Source organism: Ovis canadensis, chromosome 5 (genome assembly GCF_042477335.2).
Source record: "Ovis canadensis isolate MfBH-ARS-UI-01 breed Bighorn chromosome 5, ARS-UI_OviCan_v2, whole genome shotgun sequence".
In the NCBI taxonomy this organism is placed as follows: domain Eukaryota; kingdom Metazoa; phylum Chordata; class Mammalia; order Artiodactyla; family Bovidae; genus Ovis; species Ovis canadensis.
Genome location: NC_091249.1, coordinates 50,578,921 through 50,601,241, shown reverse-complemented (window position 1 = coordinate 50,601,241; position 22,321 = coordinate 50,578,921). Strand labels below are relative to the sequence as shown.

At 52.0% G+C, this 22,321-nt stretch overlaps 1 protein-coding gene across 1 annotated transcript; it reads left to right on the top strand.

The window, feature by feature from the left end:
* The first annotated feature begins 1,970 nt into the window (after positions 1-1,970).
* Positions 1,971-21,437, top strand: CLTB (clathrin light chain B). Its single transcript, XM_069589541.1, has 5 exons — positions 1,971-2,695; positions 7,835-7,878; positions 15,529-15,646; positions 15,877-15,988; positions 20,988-21,437. The coding sequence occupies exons 1-5, from the start codon at positions 2,509-2,511 to the stop codon at positions 21,157-21,159; spliced, it is 633 nt and encodes a 210-aa protein (XP_069445642.1). The 5' UTR covers positions 1,971-2,508; the 3' UTR covers positions 21,160-21,437.
* Positions 21,438-22,321: the final 884 nt, after the last annotated feature.

Sequence of the window (22,321 nt, the reverse complement as noted above, 5' to 3'; positions counted from 1 at the left end):
AGCATCAATTATTTGGCGCCCAGCTTTCTTTATAGTCCAACTCTCACATCCATACATGACTACTGGAAAAACCATAGCCTTGACTAGACAGGCCTTTGTTGGCAAAGTAATGTCTCTGCTTTTGAATATGCAATAGACCAATGCATATGCAAATGACCAATAGATTGGTCATAACTTTCCTTCCAAGGAGCGAGCGTCTTTTAATTTCATGGCTGCAGTCACTATCTGCAGTGATTTTGGAGCCCCTCAAAATAAAGTGTGTCACTGTTTCCATTGTTTCCCCATCTATTTGCCGTGCAGTGATGGGACCAGATGCCATGATCTTAGTTTTCTGAATGTTGAGCATTAAGCCAGCTTTTTCACTCTCCTGTTTCACTTTCATCAAGAGGCTCTTTAGTTCTTCACTTTCTGCCATAAGGGTGGTGTCATATGCATATCTGAGGTTATTGATATTTCTCTCGGCAATCTTGATTCCAGCTTGTGCTTCATCCAGTAACTTGTATAAATTAAGCATGTAACTAATTTTGCTGATGGTTACATTAGGAAGGAGCAGGAAGAAAGGAGGAACTAGTTGGGCAGAGTGCCGGCAGAGGCATTGAAGTCTCCAAGAACCAAGCAAGTACATCCACGGGTGATCACAAAGGGCACATAGTGCATTCGGTAGTCCTTCTGCCTCTACAGGACTTCCCTGGTGGCTCAGATGGTAAAGCGTCTGTCTACAATGCAGGAGACCCGGGTTCGATCCCTGGGTCGGGAAGATCCCCTGAAGAAGGAAATGGCAATCTACTCCAGGACTATTGCCTGGAAAATCCCATGGACAGAGGACGGGTAGGCTACAGTCCATGGGGTCACAAAGAGTCAGACACGACTGAGCGACTTCACTTCACTTCTGCCTCTACAAAGCCTGGAGTTGACATTTAAGGCTGGTTTGGTAAACTAGGAAACTTTCCAGGTCTTTTCAGCACCTGAGGCTGCAGCTGGGGTAATGAGGAAGAGGAGTGAGATGAGTGATGGTGGAGTGCTGAGCTTGCACCAGGTTGTGCAGTGCCTGAAGTTTCCTTCTTTTCCACACTACTGATAAATGATCATATTTTCATCATAGAAGTGAAACCTACATGAAAGTATTACTGTGCAAAACTGAGATTGTCCTTCAGTTTAACTTTGCTTCCACTTCCCACCCACTAAGGGAACCCACTGTTAGGGGCGGCTCATCTTTCCTTTCTATTTTGACCTTCAAATTTCAAATCAGAAAGAAAAAATCCTAAAGATCTGATGGTGGTTCTTCCCCCGCCGCACTCCCCAAGCCTGTGTTTAAATGTCACAACACCTATCACTCTGAAAAAATGTCTGACCATTTCCCATCTGCTGGGCTTCTAGATTGTAATCTCCCCATGGCCAGAGCTTGGGTTTTACTATGTTTTGAAGTCTGTTTACTCAGGGTGACTGAGTGGAGGAGTGGTAGGCTGCCTGGATAAGCTGGGTTTGCCTTCCTCAATTTGGTTCATACTTGCTGCTACTGCTAAGTCACTTCAGTCCTGTCTGACTCTTTGCTACCCTATGGACTATAGCCCGCCAGGGTTCTCTGTCCACGGGATTCTCCAGGCAAGAATACTGAAGAGGGTTGCCATGTCCTTCTCCAGGGGATCTTCCCGACCCAGGGATTGAACCCGGTTCTCTTGAATTGCAGGCAGATTCTTTACCGCCGTCTGAGCAACCAGGGAAGCAAGGGACATTGAAGGGATCCAACCTCCAAGGAGAGACCCCGTCAGGTCACACAAACTCTGGTGGCCTGAGCTGAAGTCTCCAAATGAAGGGAAATGCATAAGAAATGTACGGAAACAACATGGCTTTGTGGGGAAGACCCTGGACTTGCAGGAAGGATGCAATATAGCGGTGGGTCTTAATGTTACCTTTCCAAGGCTCCTTCCTGATAACGGGGCTTCGTAACACCCGCCGAGCCTTGGAGAAGAAACTTGTGCAGAATGAATCAGGAGGAGCCAGGTTGCGCTGCGACCACCTCCTCGGTGCTCCTGAAATCCGGGCTGCCAGCCTGCGGTGACCCTGTACACGCGATGGTCCCTTGGTCCCATCTGCTTCGCCTCCGGACCCGGCGGAGCTGCGCCAGTCCTGTGTCCTGGAGACGCGCGCTGGTGGCCGCGAGCGGGTAGCGCGGCCCCGGGCCTCTGGGGCTGCGCCGCCGTCCTGCTGCCGCCCTCCTGTGGCCGCTGAGAGGCGACCTCCGGCCGTCCTGCGGGCCTCCTCCCTCGGCCGGTGACATCACCGCATTCCCGTCCCGGCTCCTCCCGCCTGCAGCCGCAGTGACAGGCGAGCCGGGCCCGGTGGCGGAGAGGAAGTGTGGGGCCGCCGCGCTGAGCCCGTCCCCGCCGAGGCCGAGCGGCTCCCCCCGGGGTGCTCGGGTGACAGTGCCGCGGCCGCCGGGCGCAGCGCGGGGCACGCGCCGGGCAGAGCCGAGCACCAGACGGACGCTTCGGCAGAGACGCGGGGAAAATGGCTGATGACTTTGGCTTCTTCTCGTCGTCGGAGAGCGGGGCCCCCGAAGCGGCCGAGGAGGACCCGGCGGCTGCCTTCTTGGCCCAGCAGGAGAGTGAGATTGCGGGCATAGAGAATGACGAGGGTTTTGGGGCACCTGCCGGCAGCCAGGGGGGCCTCGCGCAGCCGGGACCCGCCAGTGGGGGTGAGTCAGCGCGGTGGCCTGGGTACTGGGGGTTGGCGGGGCGGATCTGGGGCTCTCACCCGGGGTCCTCGGCCTCCGGGCCCTGCGGTAGAGCGAAGAAGGCCTGCTATGGCCAGCCAGAAGCAGGCCTGGGGCTGTATGTGTACCTGAGGGGGACTTGGAGAAGGAAATGGGAGGGGGATCTTGTTGTGTTTCCCATCTGAGGCCCCACCTGAGGCTGAGGATCTGGTGGCTCCTGGCATAGAAATTCGTCATGACATTTCATTCCCAACCCAGCTCCGCCACTGCCTGGCTCTGGAATCCAAAGCAGCCCAGCCTTGAGCTTCCCAGTAGGCTTGCTGCCCCGGGCTGAGCCCTGCAGGTGTATACAGGACCTCAGACCTCCCTGACCCTTGGACTTAGCTCCCTCCTTCAGTTGGGAAAGCAGCAGGCACTGGGTGCTCTAAGAACTTACAGACTTGCCTGGAGGATCACCTGCCATCCTGTGGCCACTGTTCTAGGCACTTTACTTAACATTCCATCATTTCCTGTGCATTATACACCCATTTCAGAGACGGCAGAACCAGGGCTCAAAATGCACACTACTGAAAGAACTAGTAAGTGGCAGAGTGAGGGCTGAACCATTTCTCTCAGACTCTGAATCCTCTCCCCCTGGCCGCAGTGTCTTCCATATGCCAGGCTCTGAGGCAGACACCAGTATGGGGGCAGGGGCACAGAGGGCTTCAGTCAGATGTGATCCTGCCCTCCTGGGTTTGGAGCTTAGTGGTTTTGCAAAGGTGGTCCAAGGCTATTGGGGTTAGCTTCAGGCTTGGGGTTTGGGGCCTGGTCCTTGCAATAGCATGTTTATCAACAATGTTCCTGCTCTAGTTCTGCCTGAAAGAACAATCTCTTAAAGTTAGAAACTAGCTATCATTTTCATGGGTGCATCTCAAACAGCCCTTGTTTCCTGTTAATGTTGTCATTTTAGTGGGGGTTTATGGGCCTGTCAGAATAAGTGTTAGCTTACATATTTTTAAAAAAATGTTTACAAGTAAAGCTTCTTATAGTTATATTTGTATTCAACATTTACTGAGCACCTTCTGTGTGCCAGACACAGTGGGGATACAGATATGAATAAGACAGTTCCTGTGGCTTGAGGGGCTCAAAGCATCTCTGTATCCTCTTCGTGTGAGAAATGTAACAAGCCCTTTGTCACATGTAAGAAACAGGAAGCCCAGAGAGCCTGAGGGTCTTGCCCAAAGTCACACAGCCGTGAGTGACAGATCTGGGACTAGGTCTCAGGCCTCTCAACTCTGGGCTCCACATTCTTTCAAATGCTGTGGCAGTCACCCTGGGAGGTGATGGGGTGTGGAGGTGGGAGGATCTTTTGCTACCTAACCAAGTCAGCAGTGGATGTCTTCTGAAGGAGCAGCAGCTTCTAGCACTTTGGCACACCCCAGGGAATTCCTGGAAAATATGGGCCCACATCTTGAGACTACCAGCTTCCCCAGTCAGGTTGGCATGGGAGAGGCCCTGCTGGGAGAGCCCATGTCAGAACCATCTAAGAGAGAAGCAGGGAGAAGTCAGGCAGAGGGCTGCAGATGTGGCTGGGGTTTGAATAGGCTGTGACCTCTCCTAGGATGGTGGGACTCCAGGGATTTATGGCCTGGATGGGAGGTTCCCTCTCCAGCAGGGGTGGTACAGGTTGGCCCCAGACCAGAGGTGGCAGGGAAAGCAGCAGGGACATGGCCCTCTGGGGGTCTCCCGGACTCACAACCACTAAAGCTGCAAATGTTCAGCTACCCTGCTGAGTAGAGCACAGGGATCTGAGAGGAGTTATGGGATGCAGCTCAATAGGTGGCCAGATAGGATAGAATTGATCTGACCCTCCTAGGTCTAGATGGTGATGAGTAAGTAATCCCCCAGAGATAACTGCCAGAAGCCTGAATAAGTTGCAGAAAATGTGCCTTAGGCTGCTGGGAGCTGGACGGAAGCTCCTGCAGCCAGCACCACTCATCACTTCTGAGTCTTGTCTCTTAAATGATGCCCTTGTGCTGAGTGCCCTGACTTTGGGGACAGGGGGTGGTTCCCTGATGGCTCAGTGGTAAAGAATCTTCCTGCAATGCAGGAGATGCTGGTTCAATCCCTAGGTTGGGAAGATCCCCCGGAGGAGTACGTGGCAACCCGCTCCAGGATTCTTGCCTGGAGAATCCCATGGACAGAGGAGTCTGGTGGGCTACAGTCCACAGGGTCGCACAGAGTTGGACTCGACTGAGCTCACAGGCATGCATGTACATCAGGGGAAACCATTTAGAGTAGGCCTGGGTCTGAGCTTCTTTGAGTCCCTCCTCTGGGGCTGGAGTTGCGGCCAGCCTGAGCAATGGATACTTCGTTTCCATTCATCAGCTTGGGTAGGGCCCAGGAGGTTTACATTTTCACACCCAGATTTCTGTGTGCCCCACCTGGCTCTGCCCTGGACTTGCCCAGTCACTTCCTGGGCAAGCCCATTTCCCCCTGATGTGACTCAGTAAGCTCCCAGGAATATTCTGGACCCCATCTGTCCCTGCCCCAAAAGGGGATTAGGGATCTGAGGGAAGTCTCAACCACGGCTCATGCCTGGGACTCCTATCTGCTTCACTCCTGTTCTGCCGGCTTTGGACTGTGGGCACGCGATTATTAACGTGCCGTGGGCTGGTCAGAAAGCACTGTGAGGACAGAGACTCATAATTTCATGTGTGGGCGTGTGTGGATTCCCAAAGAGGCTGAAGCCTCATTTCCAAAGGGCAGCACCCATGGGATGGAGAGACTGGGTTGCAGAGACTTCCTAAAGGACAGGGTGGGCCCCTGGCTGCTCCTGCGGTTGAGGGGTCTGAGACTGGGACTGGTCAGGGTGGCGTGTGGGGGGGGGCACAACTTCCCCTCCAGAAATGCCAAGTGCACAGACTGGCATTGTGAATGGACCCTGGTAACTTCACACTCTGGTAGAGGAAATGCCCCTGGAGAAGATGCAGCCACTGATTTAGGGACCAGGCCACGGTATAGGAGGAACTCCATCTAAATGAGCAGGGAGGACAGCTGATAACTGTTGGTTAAAATCGATCACTGTTTGAAAACAAAATTGATTATAATTTATATCTGCTGGGTATTGTTTCCATGGGGTTAAGGATCCCTTTAGTCCCCAAGCTGAAAGCTCTGTCACTGTGACTCACGGCTCTATCTGGCTGGTGAAGTGTGCTTGTCCATCTGGGATGGTCTTATACAGCCTCCCTCTGCTCCTGGCTAAGAGGCATTGCAGTTTCTGAGAGTCCTCAGGCCTTGCAGATAACAGCAGGCCCCCAAAGATCAGTTCAACTTCCACTTCGCCAATACTGACTGCTCACCCATAGGAGCTAGCTGAATGGAATACAGAGCCTGATAAAGGGAATGCATGACCCATGGGAGGTCACAGTAATCATGTAAGAGGGTGGGGGGTGCTATACAGTGTTTGAGGATACTCCATGGTAGTTGAGACCTTCCATCAGTGCTTAGGGTAAAAGAGGAAGCAGTGGAGGGCTTCCCAGAGGAGGTGACTTGTGAACTGGGCTTTGGAGAATGACTAGATCCCCAAGAGCATTCTTTGGTGAGGGAAGTAGGAAGAAAGGCATGGAATGTGGCATAGTGTGTTTGGGGAAGGCGGAAACCAGAATAGGGTTTGTGGGAAGGACTGGTGGGAAGTGAGGCAGGAAAAATGGGCAGGGCCAGATTGCAAAGGTTCTCATGAGTTATGGTCCGAGGTTCAATGTATTCATTCAACAAATATTTATTGGGGCCCTGTTATATGTCAGGCACTGTTCTAGGTGCTGGATCCCAGTGATAGACAAAACAAAGTCCCTGCCTTCCTGGAGGGCTGTCAAGTGGAGTAGATAGGTAATTAGCACATACAAAAATGAACTTATCAGGCTGTGGTAGGTGATACAGACAAAATACTGTACGGGGGAGGAGAGCAGTGCAGAGGACAAATGTCAGGGATGGTCAGGGAAGGCTTCTAATAAGGAAGCCTTATTTTGAGCAGGGGCTGAAGGGCTTGAGGGAGCAGGAGAGCCTTCCAGGGAGAGGGAATGGCATCTATCAAGTTCCCAAAGAAGGAGAAGACCCTGTTCATTTTAATTAGAAGAGTTACATAGGTAAGTGTATGCTTTTCATCAGCCATGGCGGTTGGTTTGAAAGAGGTTTGGGAGAGAGTGAAGATGGAGGCAGGGAGGCCTGTGAGTGGACAAAAGCCATTTAGTCCTTCTTTCTTTAGTGCTTTGATTAATTTGCTATTCAACAAATAGTTTCTGAGTGCCTCCTAAGTCGCAGGTATGGTACCTGGCTCTGGGGAAGATGGTGGGGAGGATTTGGACACAGGTGTGCCCTCCAGGTGCTCACTGCCACTAGTGGGGCAGACAGACTAAGTAGCTGTGCAGGCGGGCCTGGCGGGGGGCAGAGGGACCCCCAACTTTGAGGGTCCCTGCTGCAGCAGAAGTCATGGGAATTTGTGACTAATCAGGTGTCAGGGCAAGGGACCAGGAGGAGTCATTGTTGAGGTGAGGGCTGCAGCAAATCCTTCTGGGAGGGGCAGGAGGAGGAAAAACAGGCCAGGTGCTGCCTGGTAGGGGCTAATTCCTGCTCTCCCAGGTGAAGCCGTTGCTCAAGGCACCTCAGGGACAAGCGGCGACGCGCAGTCCCTTCTTCCTGAGCCCTCGCAGACCCTCCCTGAGCCTCCAGCTCCTCTGCTGGCTCACTGGGCATAGACTCCATAGGTAATCAGGCCATTCCTAACTGTGGCTGAGGGGAAATTAATTTCAGGTAAGTGAGAGCTATTGCTGGCTAGCGACCTTGGGTAATCACGTAGCCGCTCTGGGCCTCAGTTTGAGAATCTGTAAAATGGGTTGATAACACACCTTGTGCCTTTCAGCACAAGGCTATGGTGAAAATTAGATGTGATAAAAGCTATGAGAAGGCTTTGTGAACAGTCAAGGTCTGAACCCAGGTTATTTATGCGTACATGATGTCTGCATATGTGGAACTCAGTACACATACATGGATATATACAGAGGTTGCCTTGGTCGCTAATGTAGGACCCTGCTTATTATAAGCTGAGCCATGAGTAATGCTGTCTTTTTGTTCTCTTTCTATCAGGTTCTGAGGACATGGGGACCACGGTCAATGGAGATGTGTTTCAGGTAAGCAAGATTCTGTCCTTGAAGCAGGAGGGACTGACAGCCTGGGTCTCAGTAACTTTTTGGCCCCCATCATGGATAGAAAGAGGGCTTCAAGTTCTGTTCACTGGGATGGGAACATTAAGAAAGTTTTGAAACTTTTTTTTTTTTTTTGGTTGTATAGGAGAAGGGGATGAAGAATAAGAACCACACAGATAGGGATCGATGGGGTATGGCCTCAGCTTGCCCATGGTAATGTCGAGCTTGCAGAGGGAGAAAGAAAGTAGCTTACAGCGGCATGGACTAAAAGAAACACAGGGCCCTGCACGTGTTTGCCACTGATGGGAGGCTGAACCCAGTGGTCAGCCATGTCTGAGCATTTTCACTGGGTGGGACCCAGTTAAAAGAGATTTCACTTCTCAGGATTTTCCTAAAGAGATAGCTGGACAGAGACACTCAGATTCTTTATACAATTATTTATAGTAGCAGACAAATTGGAAATAACCTAAGTGCCCACTCTTGAGGACCTGGGTAGGTAAATTGGAAAACCATGCAGTTGTTACAAAGAGCAGTCATAGCTTTCTGTATGGACATGAAAAGATGCCCATAATATAATAAATGGAAAAGCAGCTTGCAGAGTAATATGCACAGTATGGTCCTGTTTTTTATTTTAGAAATACGTTTGCATGAAGATCTGAAAGGATGTGTACCAACTGTTAGCAGTGGTTAACCCCAAGTTTGTGGGAGAAGGGAGGGTAAGGAAAAGCTTTCACTTTCACTGAGTTGTTTTAAAATTCTTTGTAATGATCCTATAACACACACACTCTCTTTCTCACATTCCCCGCCCTGCCCTGCCACCACCACCCAAAAAAACACAGCTAGTAAACACCCACTCCAGTATTCTTGGGTTTCCCTAGTGGCTCACACCATAAAGAATCTGCCTGCAATTCGGGAGACCTGGATTCGATCCCTGGGTTGGGAAGATCCCCTGGAGGAGGGCATGGCTACCCACTCCAGTATTCTTGCCTGGAGAATCCCCATGGACAGAGGAGCCTGGCGGGCTATGAGGTCGTAAAGAGTAGGACACGACTGAGCGGCTAAGCACATCAAAGATATTTCTAGTTAAAATTTTCTCTCCACACTCACCTAAGCCCCCTCCTTTCCTACATATACAGATCATATTAAAAGTACTTAAAGAATTTGGAATATAAGTAGTAGCCTCAGGACCCCACAGATGCAACAGTCTTCACCAGATGAACTTTAAATCCCACTGGACGGGGTCAAAGACCCTTGACTGCTGCAGGATCTCCTGAACTCTGCCTCGTGGAGGAGCTGGCCTCCTAAATCCTCAGGGAGAACAAACAATAGTTTCTTATGTAAGAGGGATGGGCTGGTACCTTACACAGGGCAACTGGCCAAGTCCCATTTCTGGAAAATTACTCAACTACCGGCAAGCTAGAAAAGTTAGTCTCTAGGACTTTAAGAGCTTTGTGTTTCCTTGGGCCTGCCTGAGAACTCCAAATAAGCAACACTGATGCCTGTCCAGTTTGGCAAGGCATAGAGACTCAGAATTGCCCCTGCCCTGCACATACTCCGAAGGACTTGGCTTGACCCAAAAGGTCTGTGTCCTAAAGTGGCCCTGGAGCTGGAGATATACTTGGGACCATAGTACCTAGAACACCAGGGGCAAGATAATTTTCCTTTTCTACACATTAGCACAGGAGGCCTTCTCCCGTCCTGCCCCCTGGCCTCACTTTGTATTGAACGAATCTGAGAAACCCTAGGCCTCCTCCCCAATCTCAGTGGGAATTTTTTTCTCACTGCTACCAAGAATAACCCCAGGTATGTTTATTTGTGAATCATTTGCAGTAGACCTGGGTTCAATCCCTGAGTTAGGAAGATCCCCTGGAGAAGGGAATGGCTACCCACTCCAGCATTCTGGCCTGGAGAATTCCATGGTCTGTATAGTCCTTGGGGTCGCAAGGAGTTGAACACGACTGAGCAACTTTTACTTCACAACTGTGCCACACTAGCATCCTTGCAGGCAGGGAAGGGGGTCACAGATGAGGCAAGTCACTCAGAAGCTTAGTGGCCAATTTCAGGTTCATCTGTATGCATGTAGTGTGTGCTAAGTCGCTTCAGTTGTGTCCAACTCTTTGCGACCCCATGGACTGTAGCCCACCAGGAGTTCTCCAGGTAAGAGTACTCGAGTGGGTTGCCATGTCCTTCTCCAGAGGATCTTTCCGACCCAAGGATCGAACCCGCGTCTCTTACATCTCCTGCTTTGGCAGGCAGGTTCTTTACCACTAGCACCACCTGGGAAGCCCTCTGCTGCTGCTGCTAAGTTCATCTAAATCTCCTGATCTGGTGCCCTTTGCTCCACCCCCTTGTTGCTGGACCAGGCAGGCCACAAGGGCCAGCTTGAAGGTGGGAAGCCCCTGCAGATTTCTTTTAGGATGGAGCACAGAGCAGGGTCTGACTTTCAAGGATCCTGGACGGAACTTTCCTGCTACCTTACTTGATCTTTTCTGGAAGCCTGTGGGCCGCTGGGAGCTTCCCTCGTGGCTCAGCTGTAACGAATCTGCAGCAGTGCAGGAGCCACAGGAGACGTGGGTTTGATCCCTGGGTCAGAAGATCCCCTGGAGGAGGGCATGACAACCCACTGCAGTGTTCTTGCCTGGAGTGTCCCTGGACAGAGGAGTCCATACGGTTGGAAAGAATCTGATACGACTGAAGCGACTTGGCACGCAACATGCACATGAGCCACTGCAGGGTCCAGCTATGAACCTGATCCCCAACAAGGCCTAAGGATAAGCCTGCCCAAACCTATTCTAATTCTTTCTGCTGCTGCCAGGGGCAGGGAGAGAAGGCCCCGGCCGGACTCCCTCCTCCTACACAAGCTCGCTTCCTTCCCCCACCCACGTGGCCATCACCCCCACTGAGCTACTTAGAGGAATCGACAGCTCAGCTCAGCTTAGCTTTAGCTGGTCAATCCCCAGGATCAGCCATGCCTCATCCTTGTGGCTCCCCATGGTGTCACAGCACGTGCTGGGCCAGCCTGGCCTCCGGAAGCCCTCGTGGTGGTCTCCAGTGTCCAGTGGAGGGGTCCCTTGGGAGAGGAGTGCCACCAGAGAGCCAGGCCGACACAAGCCCAGCCCTGATTGTAGCCTCCTGCCTTTTGGTCCCAGCCATTCCCAGATGCCTTCCCTTTCGAGCTTGGAAGGGGCTCCAAACATCCCTGCAGCCGGGGTTGAGCCGTCCCAGACTACGGGCTACAGTGGTTGCAGGGCAGTTATCACATTCAGGCCCCACTTCACACCTGGAGTGGGATGTTGTCACTCCCATTTGACAGGTGACAACATTTGACAGGTGACGACACCTAAGGAGAACAAGGAGGGAACTTCTTAAAGTCGCACCTCCAGTGAGTGGCAGGAGGGGACTTGAAGCCCAAGTCCCTCTGATGCTGTGTCCCAGGCTCTCCCCATGCCCTCCACATCGCTTTGTAGGCAGCCCCTCATCCCTTCATTTAGTCAGCTCACATTCTGAGTGCCATGCGCTGTGCTCAAGGCCTTGGACGTAGAGGCAAATCCAATGGCTGCTGGTTCTCAAAGAGCTCGAGTGCAGGACAGCAGGGGCTCAGGTGTGGGGCTGGTCTCAAGAGCTAGGAGTCTGAGTTCTTATTATACATCGAAATGCAAGTATCAGTCACTCAGTTGTGTACGGCCCTTTGTGACCCCATGGACTGTAGCCCACCAGGCTCCTCTGTCCATGTGGATTTTCTAGGGAAGAATACTGGAGGAGGTTGCCATGCCCTTCTCCAGGAGATCTTTCCGACCCAGACTGAGGCGCTGTGGTGAAGTCTGGATGGAGTCAGACAATCTGGGCTTCATTTCTGTTTTTTCCTAGCTGGACGACCTTGGACTAGTCGCTGCTTTGAGCTGCATTTGTCATTTGTAAAATGGGGATGAGAAGCCCTCCCTTGCTGTCCCCACAGTTCTGTTGAGAAGAGTCCTCTGTAGCCTTAGAAGCTTCTTATCCCTGAGCTAGCCACTAAGTGAGCCAAGAGGGTATGAAGGCAAGTGTGAGAGAGACAGGGAGTGGGCCTTGGGAGTGGGAGGACAGGGCACGGTCTCTAATCTTGGGATGCTAGACGTGTTAGGGAGGAAAAAATCACGTGACACAGAAGTGACTTTGGCCCCTGTTGGCTATGTGTTACACCCAGGAATTCAGTTTGAATTCTGGCTCTGCCAGTTGCTGGCTGGGTGACCTTGGGACTTTGAAGCTAGACTTTTTCCTACCTGTAAAACAAAGATAATAAAACCCACCATGAAGGTTTGTGAAGGCCAAAGAGAACCATTTAACTGAAGGTTCTTTGCAAGTTTTTAAGCACTCTAACCTGTGAGTCTTAATTTTAGGGCAGTCTTGAAGGAGATGGTGGGGCTTCCCAGGTGTCTCAGTGGTGAAGAACCTGCCTGCCAATGCAGGAGACACAGAAGATGCTGGTTCAACCCCTGGGTTGGGAAGATCCCCTGGAGTAGGAAATGGCAACCCACTTGAGTATTCTTGCCTGGAAAATTCCATGGATAGAGGAGCCTGTCAGGCTACCGTCCATGGGGTTGCAAAGAGTCGGCCACGACTGAGCACGCACACACTTCTAAAGGAGATGGTGAGTCCTGAAGGACACCATGGAATGCCTTCTGACCCTCCAGCCCACCTCTCTCAACCCATCTCATCCACACGTGGCAGCATGTCTGCACTCACATTTTCCCAAAGGCACCAGCCTCACGTGGTCCTTACGCTGCCAATCCTTGGTCTGAAATGCCCTTCCCCTGTCTCTTCCCAGCCTACTCTGCTCCTAGGCTAGAAAGGTCATGCCCTCCCTTGTCCCCCCTCTTTTCATGACCCATGTTATGCACGTACCCCAAGTCATGGTCTTCATTTGTGAGAAACTCCCTCTGCCAAGCTCCTGGATGATGGGCCAACTTGTTCATCTCTGTTCCCAAGCATGAACATATGTTAATTCATTCAAGAGATGTTCTTGAGCTCCTCTTACAGCCAGGCCCTCCTTGTCCTAGGTTCTGCATGGAACTCATTTACTGGGGAGGGGTGGGGGGCAGATAGTAATGAAAGTCGGAAAGTTAGTTGCTTAGTCATGTTCAACTCTTTGCAACCCAAGGACTATAGCTCATCAGGTTCCTCTGTCCATGGGATTTCCCAGGCAAGAAATACTGGAGTGGGTCACCATTCCCTTCTCAAGGGGATCTTCCTGACCCAGAGATCAAACCCAGGTTTCCTGCATTGCAGGCAGATAGATTCTTTACTGTCTGAACCACTAAGGAAGCCAGTCTTTTAAGATATCATGAGTACCAAGAAGAAATAAAATGTAGCACCTGGATAAACACATAGACACCAAAGTAACTGCACTTGTCTGCAGATGGGACATTCTGTAGGATTGGGTAGAGGTCCTGGTAGCCTGGCCTCAGGACAGGGTTTTTCCCAGAACTGGACAGGGTGGGGCTCACCCTACATCGGTGATCAACTTGTGTTGTCGAGATTAGGGCCCTGGAAAGGCCCCTTGAGATGTCATGAGAGACTCTCTGAATTGAAATATAATGTTGGGCAGGAAGGAGGAATAAGGGCAGTGCCCCAGCTGCCCCACCCAAGGGTGGGTCTGATCCAAGGAGCCAGGCAGCACTGCCCCACCCTCGGCCTGCCCTTCTCTCTCCCCAGGGAGATGCAGCTCTTACGTCCATCTGCGTGCTCCTTCACCTTGCTGCCCACAGCCCCCTGGACAGACACCCAGCACTTCCTCTGAACTGGCACATGCTGGTCCCAGGGGGGATCTTCATCCACATGGCCACTGCTTGTTAAGCACCAGCTGTGTGGGCACCACTGGACAGACGCTGTTGGGTGGGGAGAAGACATTAACCAACACTGGGATTCATGACAGTTTGATGAGTGCTCGAGCAACAGAGCAGTGAAAGGAGGGACAGGTTCATAGGGCTGTAAACAAGGTTCTGCCCTGCTGACAGGGATCTTGCAGTCCAGCCAGGAGACACACTTGGTAGAAGAGAGGAAGGGCTGTGAGATCTGCTTGAGGGTTGAGGGTTTGGAAATAGCCCAGAGCTGGTGACTTCTGAGCTAGTAACTCGTGGGATGGAACATTTCATCAGCTGGAGGAAGGAGGGGAGACAATTGCAGGCCGAAAGCAAGAGACAAAGGCGGGACAGAGTGGATGTGGGATGGGTGGAGACAGGAATGCACCGGCCGACAGAGCGCCGGAGTGGGAGTGCCGAGAGACGGGCTGGGTTGTAAAAAAGCTCTGGCTCTTCGAGAACAGAGGGACGCCCAGCCTGTCTGGGCTGAGCTCTCAGCCTGCCATGCTTGGAGTCCCCTACCCTGGCAGGCAGCCTGGAGAGCTGGGCAGAGCCCGGCCTGGAAGTCAGAGGAGGCCTGGACTCCGGCCCAGGTTCAGCCACTACACTGTGCCCTCTCTCCTGGCCCCAGTTCCTGTCCCCTATAAGATGACAATGAATAATAATAATAATTCTAGCTATCATTTACTGAGCCATCACTCCCTGCAGGGCACTCTTGTAAATTTCTTACAAGTACTGTTGCATCAAATCCTCACCCCAGCTCTTAGAGGCAGTTTTAGTATCATCTTCATTTCAGATGAGAAAACTGAGGTCAGGCAAGGTTGAGTGACACACATGGAGCAGGCAGTAGAGATGGGATCTGACCCCAGATCGTCTGGCCCCCAAGTCTGAGCTTCCCATCACTGCACGACCTTAGCTAAGCCCATCTTGCCCATCTCAGGACTGTTCACTGCTCTGTGCCAGGCACTGTGCTGGGTGCTGGGGACACAGCAGGGAACAGGGCAGGCCAATCCCTGCTGTCACAAATGTGACGTTCTGATAGAGGAGACAGACGATGGACAAGTAAATGTATTATAAAGTGAGGCCATCTGGGGCTGTGTGTTATTGGGTGAATAAAACTAACAGTGCTCAGTCGTGTCCAACTCTTTGCGACACCATGGACTATAGCCTGGCAGGCTCCTCTGTCCATGGGATTCTCCGGGCAAGAATACTGGAGTGGGTTGCCATTTCCTCCTTCAGGGGCTCTTTCCCACCTAGGGATCCAACCTGACTCTCCTGTGGCTCCTGCATTGGCAGATTCTTTACACCTGAGCCGTGTGGGAAGCCCGCAACTAACAGAGTGGAACTTTAATGATAGAAACACAGGGAACCCTCTGTGTGCCAAGAAGCATTTGAAGTTCGACACTTTTAAAACTCATTCCATCTTCATATTAACCCTATGGAGTGGGTGCTATTTTGTAGCCTGTTTTATGATGAGGAAAGTCAGGCACAGAGAGGTTGAGTAACTTGCCCGGGGTCACAGAGGGGGAAGGGTGGCTAGTGGAGGGCACAGCAAGTGCAAAGGCAGGGTACAGTCACAGGAGACAGTGGGTATGATGTGGTTTGAGACCTGAGGGGTTTAAATAAAACCGGTGTGTAGGGTTGTATTGCTTTATAGAAATGACAACACTTTGACCCAGAAGTGGCTAAAGAATAAAGAGAAATTAGTGGCCTCTGTAACTGGAAAGGAGTAGTCAAGGAGCTGAGACAGAAGGGCCGGTGGACAGGCTGGGTGCACTGCTGTCTGTCTATGTCCTAGGAGGCCAACGGTCCCGCAGACGGCTATGCTGCGATCGCCCAGGCGGACAGGCTGACACAGGAACCCGAGAGCATCCGCAAGTGGAGAGAGGAGCAGCGGAAACGGCTGCAGGAGCTGGGTGAGGACAGGGCTGAGGCTGTGAGCCGGGCTGGGCCCCCTGTGTCGGGGCTTCCCGCTGGGGTGGTGGTTTGGGACCATCACCATGTCAGGTGGGAAGCCTTAGAGTACCTGGGGCTTCTTAGTGTGGGAACTGGCTGAGGACGGGGCTGAGGGGAGAAGCCCCCAGGGCCGCTGTGCCTCCCCTTCCTCCTGGAAAGCTGCTGCTTATTCACTTGTTGGGGGTTGCAGATGCTGCCTCCAAAGTGATGGAGCAGGAATGGCGGGAGAAGGCCAAGAAGGACCTGGAGGAATGGAACCAGCGCCAGAGTGAGCAAGTTGAGAAGAACAAGATCAACAACCGGTGAGCAGAGCTATCAGGGCGTGAGGGGGCAGTGGGGACATGAGAGGAGCCATGGTGTGGGGGACTGTCACAAGGATGGGTGATTTAGTGGCAAGAACACGGAGGAAGGAGAAGCCAGACCCCCAGGGCTGTTTCCTCAGTGACCTGTGGAGCTCAGCACCCTGAACGCTGCAGAGCTGGTGACTGTGAGCTCTCATCTCCTCCCCACGACAGAGAAAAGCAAGTCTATCAGTCGATGGACGAGATCCTAGGACCCACTGGAATGTAAGCCAGATGACCCTGGAGCCCAGGGGCCAAGAGCTGGACCGGGGGCCCTGTGGCCATGGTTAGCATCTCAGAGAACACAGGCCTGGCTGGGAGGGAAGAACCAAGCCAGATGCAGGGTTTTCCTGCTTATTGAAGTGACAACACTTCGACCCAGAAGTGGCTGAAGAGTAGAGGGAAATTCGTGGCTTATGTAACTGGAAAGGCCAGGGGGGAGCAGGCAGGCACAGTGGGCTTGGGCTGAAACAAAGTCTGTCAGTGCTCACTTTTACTGTCTCTCGGCCCTGCTTTCCTTCCCCCCACCTTCACTCTTGGGCACACACCCCAGGGACGGGGCCTAAGGTGGCCGCCGGCAGCTCCAGGCTCCTGCTCTATTTTCTTGGCAACTCCAGAGAAAGTAAGCCTCTCGCCCCCAGCAGCTTCAGCTGGTCTGGTGTGGGGTCACGTGCTGGTCCCAGGCCCACTGACTGTCCCAGGAGCAGAGACTCTCTGACGGATCCAGATTGGGTCTCATTTCTTGGGTTGTGTGTGGGGTCCAGTCCCACACAAACCACAGGGACTGGGCGGGGGCAACTGATGCTTTACAGGAATCAGGATGCCGTTCCCGGAAGAAGAAGCACAGGTGTTGAGCAGGAAAGACAGTGGAGACCCACCAGAGAACCCCTTGCAGAAACGGTCTCTGCCCAGAGAGCACCCGGCAGCCCCTGCCTTTGAGGCTGTGCCCTTGAAGGCACCAGACCCGCCAGGAAGGGGAAGCCTGGCTCTGGGAAGCGTCCAGCTTCCATTCAACAAGCTGCTGCCTGCCAGTCCCTGCGTTGGGCCCTGGGGAGGCGGAAATGAGAAAGACTGCATCTGTGTTCTCAAAGAGCTCAGCAGTGGGCACACATATGCTGGGCTGGTCTCGGGAGCAGGGCCTCTGCAGGAAGGCTGTGGAAGCAAGGGATGTGGGCAGGGGAGGGGGCCTCCAGGTCTGGGGACCTGGGCTTTGGAGGACAACTAAGAGACCAGGGCACAGCAAGATGTGAAAGGAAGGCCATTGTCCTTTCTTTCTTTCCATCCAAGAAAGGCTTGGGCAGCAGGGAGAGAGGTGGGAGGTAGGGCCGGAGTGAGGGCCCACGTGTGCAGGGCCTCGAATGTGAGGGTTGGGAAGACATGGGCTATGGGAGCCACTGAAGATTTGTCAACAGGAGTAACAGGATAAGGGCTGAGTTTTAGGAAGGGCCCCCTCCTCTGGTGGGTGGTGGATCCCTGCTCTCCTCTCTGGGCTATGGAGAGTTGCTGAGCCTTCCAGAACTGTGCTTCCTAACATGTCTCCAGCTGGAGGTACTAATGCTGATTTCTCTTTCTCTTTAACCTTCTGCCTGTCTGTCCATCTTGCCCTGCTGTTCTCCCCTCACCTAACCCCCTTCTCCCAAGGATCGCTGACAAAGCATTCTACCAGCAGCCAGATGCTGATATCATCGGCTACGTGTACGTGTCTCCTTTGCTGGGGCCCCTGTGTGTGGCTGGCAGTTTCTTGAGTCTCTCACTGGTGGGGTATGAATGAGTGTGGCTGGACCCGGGGCAGTGATCAGAGAAGGAGGTGAGCCTGCAGGGCGGACACAGGCACCAGCCTTCACCTCCATCCCCGCAGCAAATGTGTACTGAGCATCTTTGAGACAGATTTGCTAAATCCAAGCAGAGACAAGGAAAGAATGCTGGCCATCCTCAGGTGAGACAGGCAAAGGGCCAAGCAGCCCAACTCCCCCGGCCCTGAGATGGCTCTTGGGGATGGGAAGTGGGAGGTGGGGTGAGTCTTTTGTTGAATGAAACAAGCATGGAGTGCCTGGTGCTGGAGGCATAAAGCATGCTCTGCTATCCCCCACCTCCTGCCTGAGTGCACTGTTCCTCTCAGAGCTCCAGCCTGAATTTGGCTGTGAGCCCCTGTTGAGACCCCCATTGGCCTGTCTCATGTTCCTGGTTTGGGGTCTAGCTGGTCCTGTGCCTAATCCAGACGAGAGATTTCTTCTTATAGTTAGCTGGCTTGTGTGTTGGGAATTGTGAAGCTGAAGGAGAAAAAAGCAGTGATGAGTGTCTGATGATTGCCTTGTGCGTATGTGCCAAATATTTGCTGTTCCTCGCTCTGGGTACGCCCTTGGCAGCCCTCTTATGCTATCTGGGCTAACCCTCCTCTCACAGAACCTGGGACACACGGAAATAACAGCCTTCCACTCCTTCCTCTGCCCACTCTCCTATTTGTCCAGTACTTATTGGTGCTTACCCAATCCCAGTCTCCGGGTCAAACAGGAATAAGATGCCCACAGTCCATCCCCTTAAGTTGCTCACGGTTGGAAGTGTGTTGTGATAAGAGCTGCTCACAAGGACACACAGGGCTCCCACAGAGCCACCCTCTGTGGGGGAAGCTTCAAAGATGCGGGACCACCCCTGGCCCTTAAAGCATGAGATGGAGTCTGCTGTGTGGCAAGGGTAAGAAGAGAAGGGTGTCCTCGATGGGAAAAGCTGCTGGGGCAAAGGCTATGAGAGGGCAAATACCTAGTGGCTGGGGTGGGGGTACGGGGGGCGGGGAGAAAATCAGTTTGGAGCCAGTTGAAGAAAGCCTGTAGTGTGATGTTTGAAAGCTCAGACCTGATCCTGAAGGTAGCAGAGAGACATGGGAGGTTTCAAGCAGGAGAGTGGGGATGGCAGAAGGGCATTGATGCTGGAGAACACCACAGGGAGTTCGTTGCTCCTGTTGTGCCTGAAGACGTGACCCAAGGAGCACCCAAGGGAATCCCGAAGAGAGGAAGAGTCCAGACCAGCGCTTCTCAGACCTGCATGTATCTATGAATCACCAGAGGCTCTTGTCAAAATGGAGATTCTGACTCAGAAGGACTGAAGTGAGGCCATGATTCTGCATTGCCAACAAGCTCCATGGTGATGCGGCACTGCTGGACCTTGAACCCCACTTTGAGAGCAAAGTTAGAGGGGAGCCTCTTGACCCAGATAGCTCAGTGGGTAAAGAATCAACCTGCAATGCAGGAGACCCCCGTTCGATTCCTGGGTTGGGAAGATCCCCTGGAGAAGGGAAAGGCTACCACTCCAGTATTCTGGCCTGGACAATTCCATGGACTGTGTAGTCCATGGGGTCGCAAAGAGTTGGACACAACTGAGTGACTTTCACTTCCCTTCACTTTTTGACCTGGAAGAGAGAGCTTCAAAGATCACTCCCCTCAGCGCTGCTGGTCAGCCAGCTCCACTCAAAACCTTCATTTTCCCAAGCCCACACATACATGTTGTGTTGCTGGGTTCTCAGACCAGTGAGATGAATCAGCAAAGAGGAGACACTGCTTCTCACTTTATAGATTAGGAAATGAGCACCCAGCAGGGAAGCAAGATCACTAGGAAGAGGCTGGGTCACCTGATCCAGGGCCAGCTCATCCTGCATCCCTTCGGATCACCTGGAGAGTGATACCCCGCCATCAGCTAGTGCCTGGCACTTGGCAGAAATGGTCCTGCTTGTGATGCAAGGGAGGCTGCTAAGGAGAGAGGCTTTAAGGACACTTGCTGGTCAAACAGAACACAGACCCAGCCCTCCACACCCCAGAATCCCTTATTGTCTTTCTCTTAATGACTCCCACATTTAGGTTTTGTCCACAAAACTACATTTATTATACTTTATTTCCCCATTGTTCCTTCATCAGTGGCTTCTGTAACTATCAGCCAGAACTTCTGACCACTTTCCATCCTAACCTGATTCTAACCAAAAGCAAAGACTCCAGTGGAGCATTCCCCAGGCTGAGAGAATAGTCATTCTGTGCTAAAGAGTTCTGTAGTAAAATACGGGTGACTTGTTTTGAAGATCCTCTTTAACTGATTCTTTTACACATCTTTGACCACAACCTTTTCTGAAGAACACTCATGAGGCAATGAGTCCAGAGAACCCTGAGGCAATGGCAAATCAGAGATTTCAGTTAGGTGGTTAGTAAATGTCCTGCCCAGTTTTAGAAAGTGTTGAAAATAGCTGAGGTATTACATTGATTCCTCCAAGGGCCTTTAGGTGTCAGGAGCCCCAGTTTGGGAACTTTTTCTCCTTGTTTTTTCAATTGGAGTATAATTGCTTTACAATGTTGTGTTCATTTCTGCTGTACAAGGCAGTAAATCAGCTATATGGTGGTTCTGGGAAAACTGGAAAGCTGCACGTGAAAGAATGAAATTAGAATACCACCTAATATCATACACAAAAATAAACTCAATGGATTAAAGACCTAAAGGCAAGACCAGATACTACAAACAGAATACTCTTTGACATAAATCATGGTACTAATTTTTTTGGATTGGTCTCCTAGAGTAATGGAAATGAAAGCAAAAATATGGGACCCAGTTTGGGAACTCTTGATGGAGAGGTGATGAACAGAGAGTGCTGGGGCAGGGGTAGGCTACTTGAGCTTCGGTGGCAAAGGAAGACCTTTCTCAGGAGGTAAGAGCTCCTCAGACCTGAATGACAAGAAACAAGCTGTGAGCCGGTCTGAGGGAAGACCTCAAAAAAGGCCCTGAGGCAGGACCCAATGAGGGTTCCTCTGATGGCTAAGCTGTTCCTGGGGGCCTGAGGTCAGAGGTCATGGAGCTGGGGATGAGATGTCTTGGTGAAGTACCCCATAGTAGGCTGGGCGAAACAGCCTTGCTCCGTGGGAGCAGAGCATCACTGCTTCGAGGAAGAGGTAGACCACTCTGAAACCTGTCCTGTCTCCACCTGCAGGGCATCTGAGGAGGCTTTTGTGAAGGAATCCAAGGAGGAGACCCCGGGCACAGAGTGGGAGAAGGTGGCCCAGCTGTGTGACTTCAACCCCAAGAGCAGCAAGCAGTGCAAAGACGTGTCCCGCCTGCGCTCGGTGCTCATGTCCCTGAAGCAGACACCGCTGTCCCGCTAGGAGTCTGCCAGCCGCATGGCCGCCAAGCAGGGGCCGGGCCGGCCAGAGGAGGAGCAGCTGCTTTGGCCAGGGGGCGGAAATGCCTCCCACAGCTGCTACACAGCCTATTCCGTTCCTCCCCATCTCCCGGGGCCGGGAAGGGGAACCCTCACCCCCTCACCCGTCATTCCCTCACGGCCCAAGGGCCCAGCCCCTCACACCTCCTCTCAGTCCACAAAATTGTGACTGTCCTTCCTGATGTATTTTTTTTTTTCTTGGCTTAAAGGGTGTGTTGTTAACTCTTTTTACACTTATTTATTATCATTCTCATTTCTCTGGAAGCCACAACTGGTGTCAGGGCTTGGTTTGTGCTTAGAACCTCCCCAGCTTCATGGACTAGAGAGGAGGTAAGGCTGTTTCCCTGGTAACCCAGGAGCTCCCAGCTGGAAGTGAGGGAACCCATCTATGTCTGCTGCCTCCAGTTCCAGGAGGAGACAACCAACCTCTCACAGGATGCATTTGCAACTTCAATCCCTTCTGATCGAACAAGCCTGTGAGATAAGGATTTGGGAGAAATAATCAGTGACTATACCTTCTCTCCCTTCAACAGAGGTTGCGCACAGTTTGCGCACAGGTTACATTCAAGCCATTGTGATCTGAAGTGTTTAATTGCCAAGCTTATTAGTTTCCTAGAACTGCCATAACCACACTGTCTGGGTTAGAATAACAGAATTTATCATCTCACTGTTCTGGAGGTCATTAAGTCTGAAACCATGGTGTCACCATCCCTCTAAAGGCCCTAGGGAAGGAGCTGTGTTCCTTGGCTTGGACATACATTATTACAATCCTGAGTTTATCATCACATCCCTTGTTCTCTATACATGTCTAATTTGTGTCCAGACTTCCCTTTTGTATAAGCACACCAGTCATACTGGATTAGGGTCCACCCTACTGACCTGATTTTAAGTTGATTACCTCTGAAAAGACCCTATTATCAAATAAGATCACCTTCTGAAGTACTGGGGTTAGGACTTTGAACTAACCTTTTTTTTTGGTGGGGGTTGGAGGGGGAGGAACAGCAACAAGTTAAAAATAGTAGCCATCCTCTCTAGAAGTGCCATAGCCCTCACCACTTCATGTCTGTTCCGTGTGGAGACCAAGGGTCACCACAGTGTACTGCTTT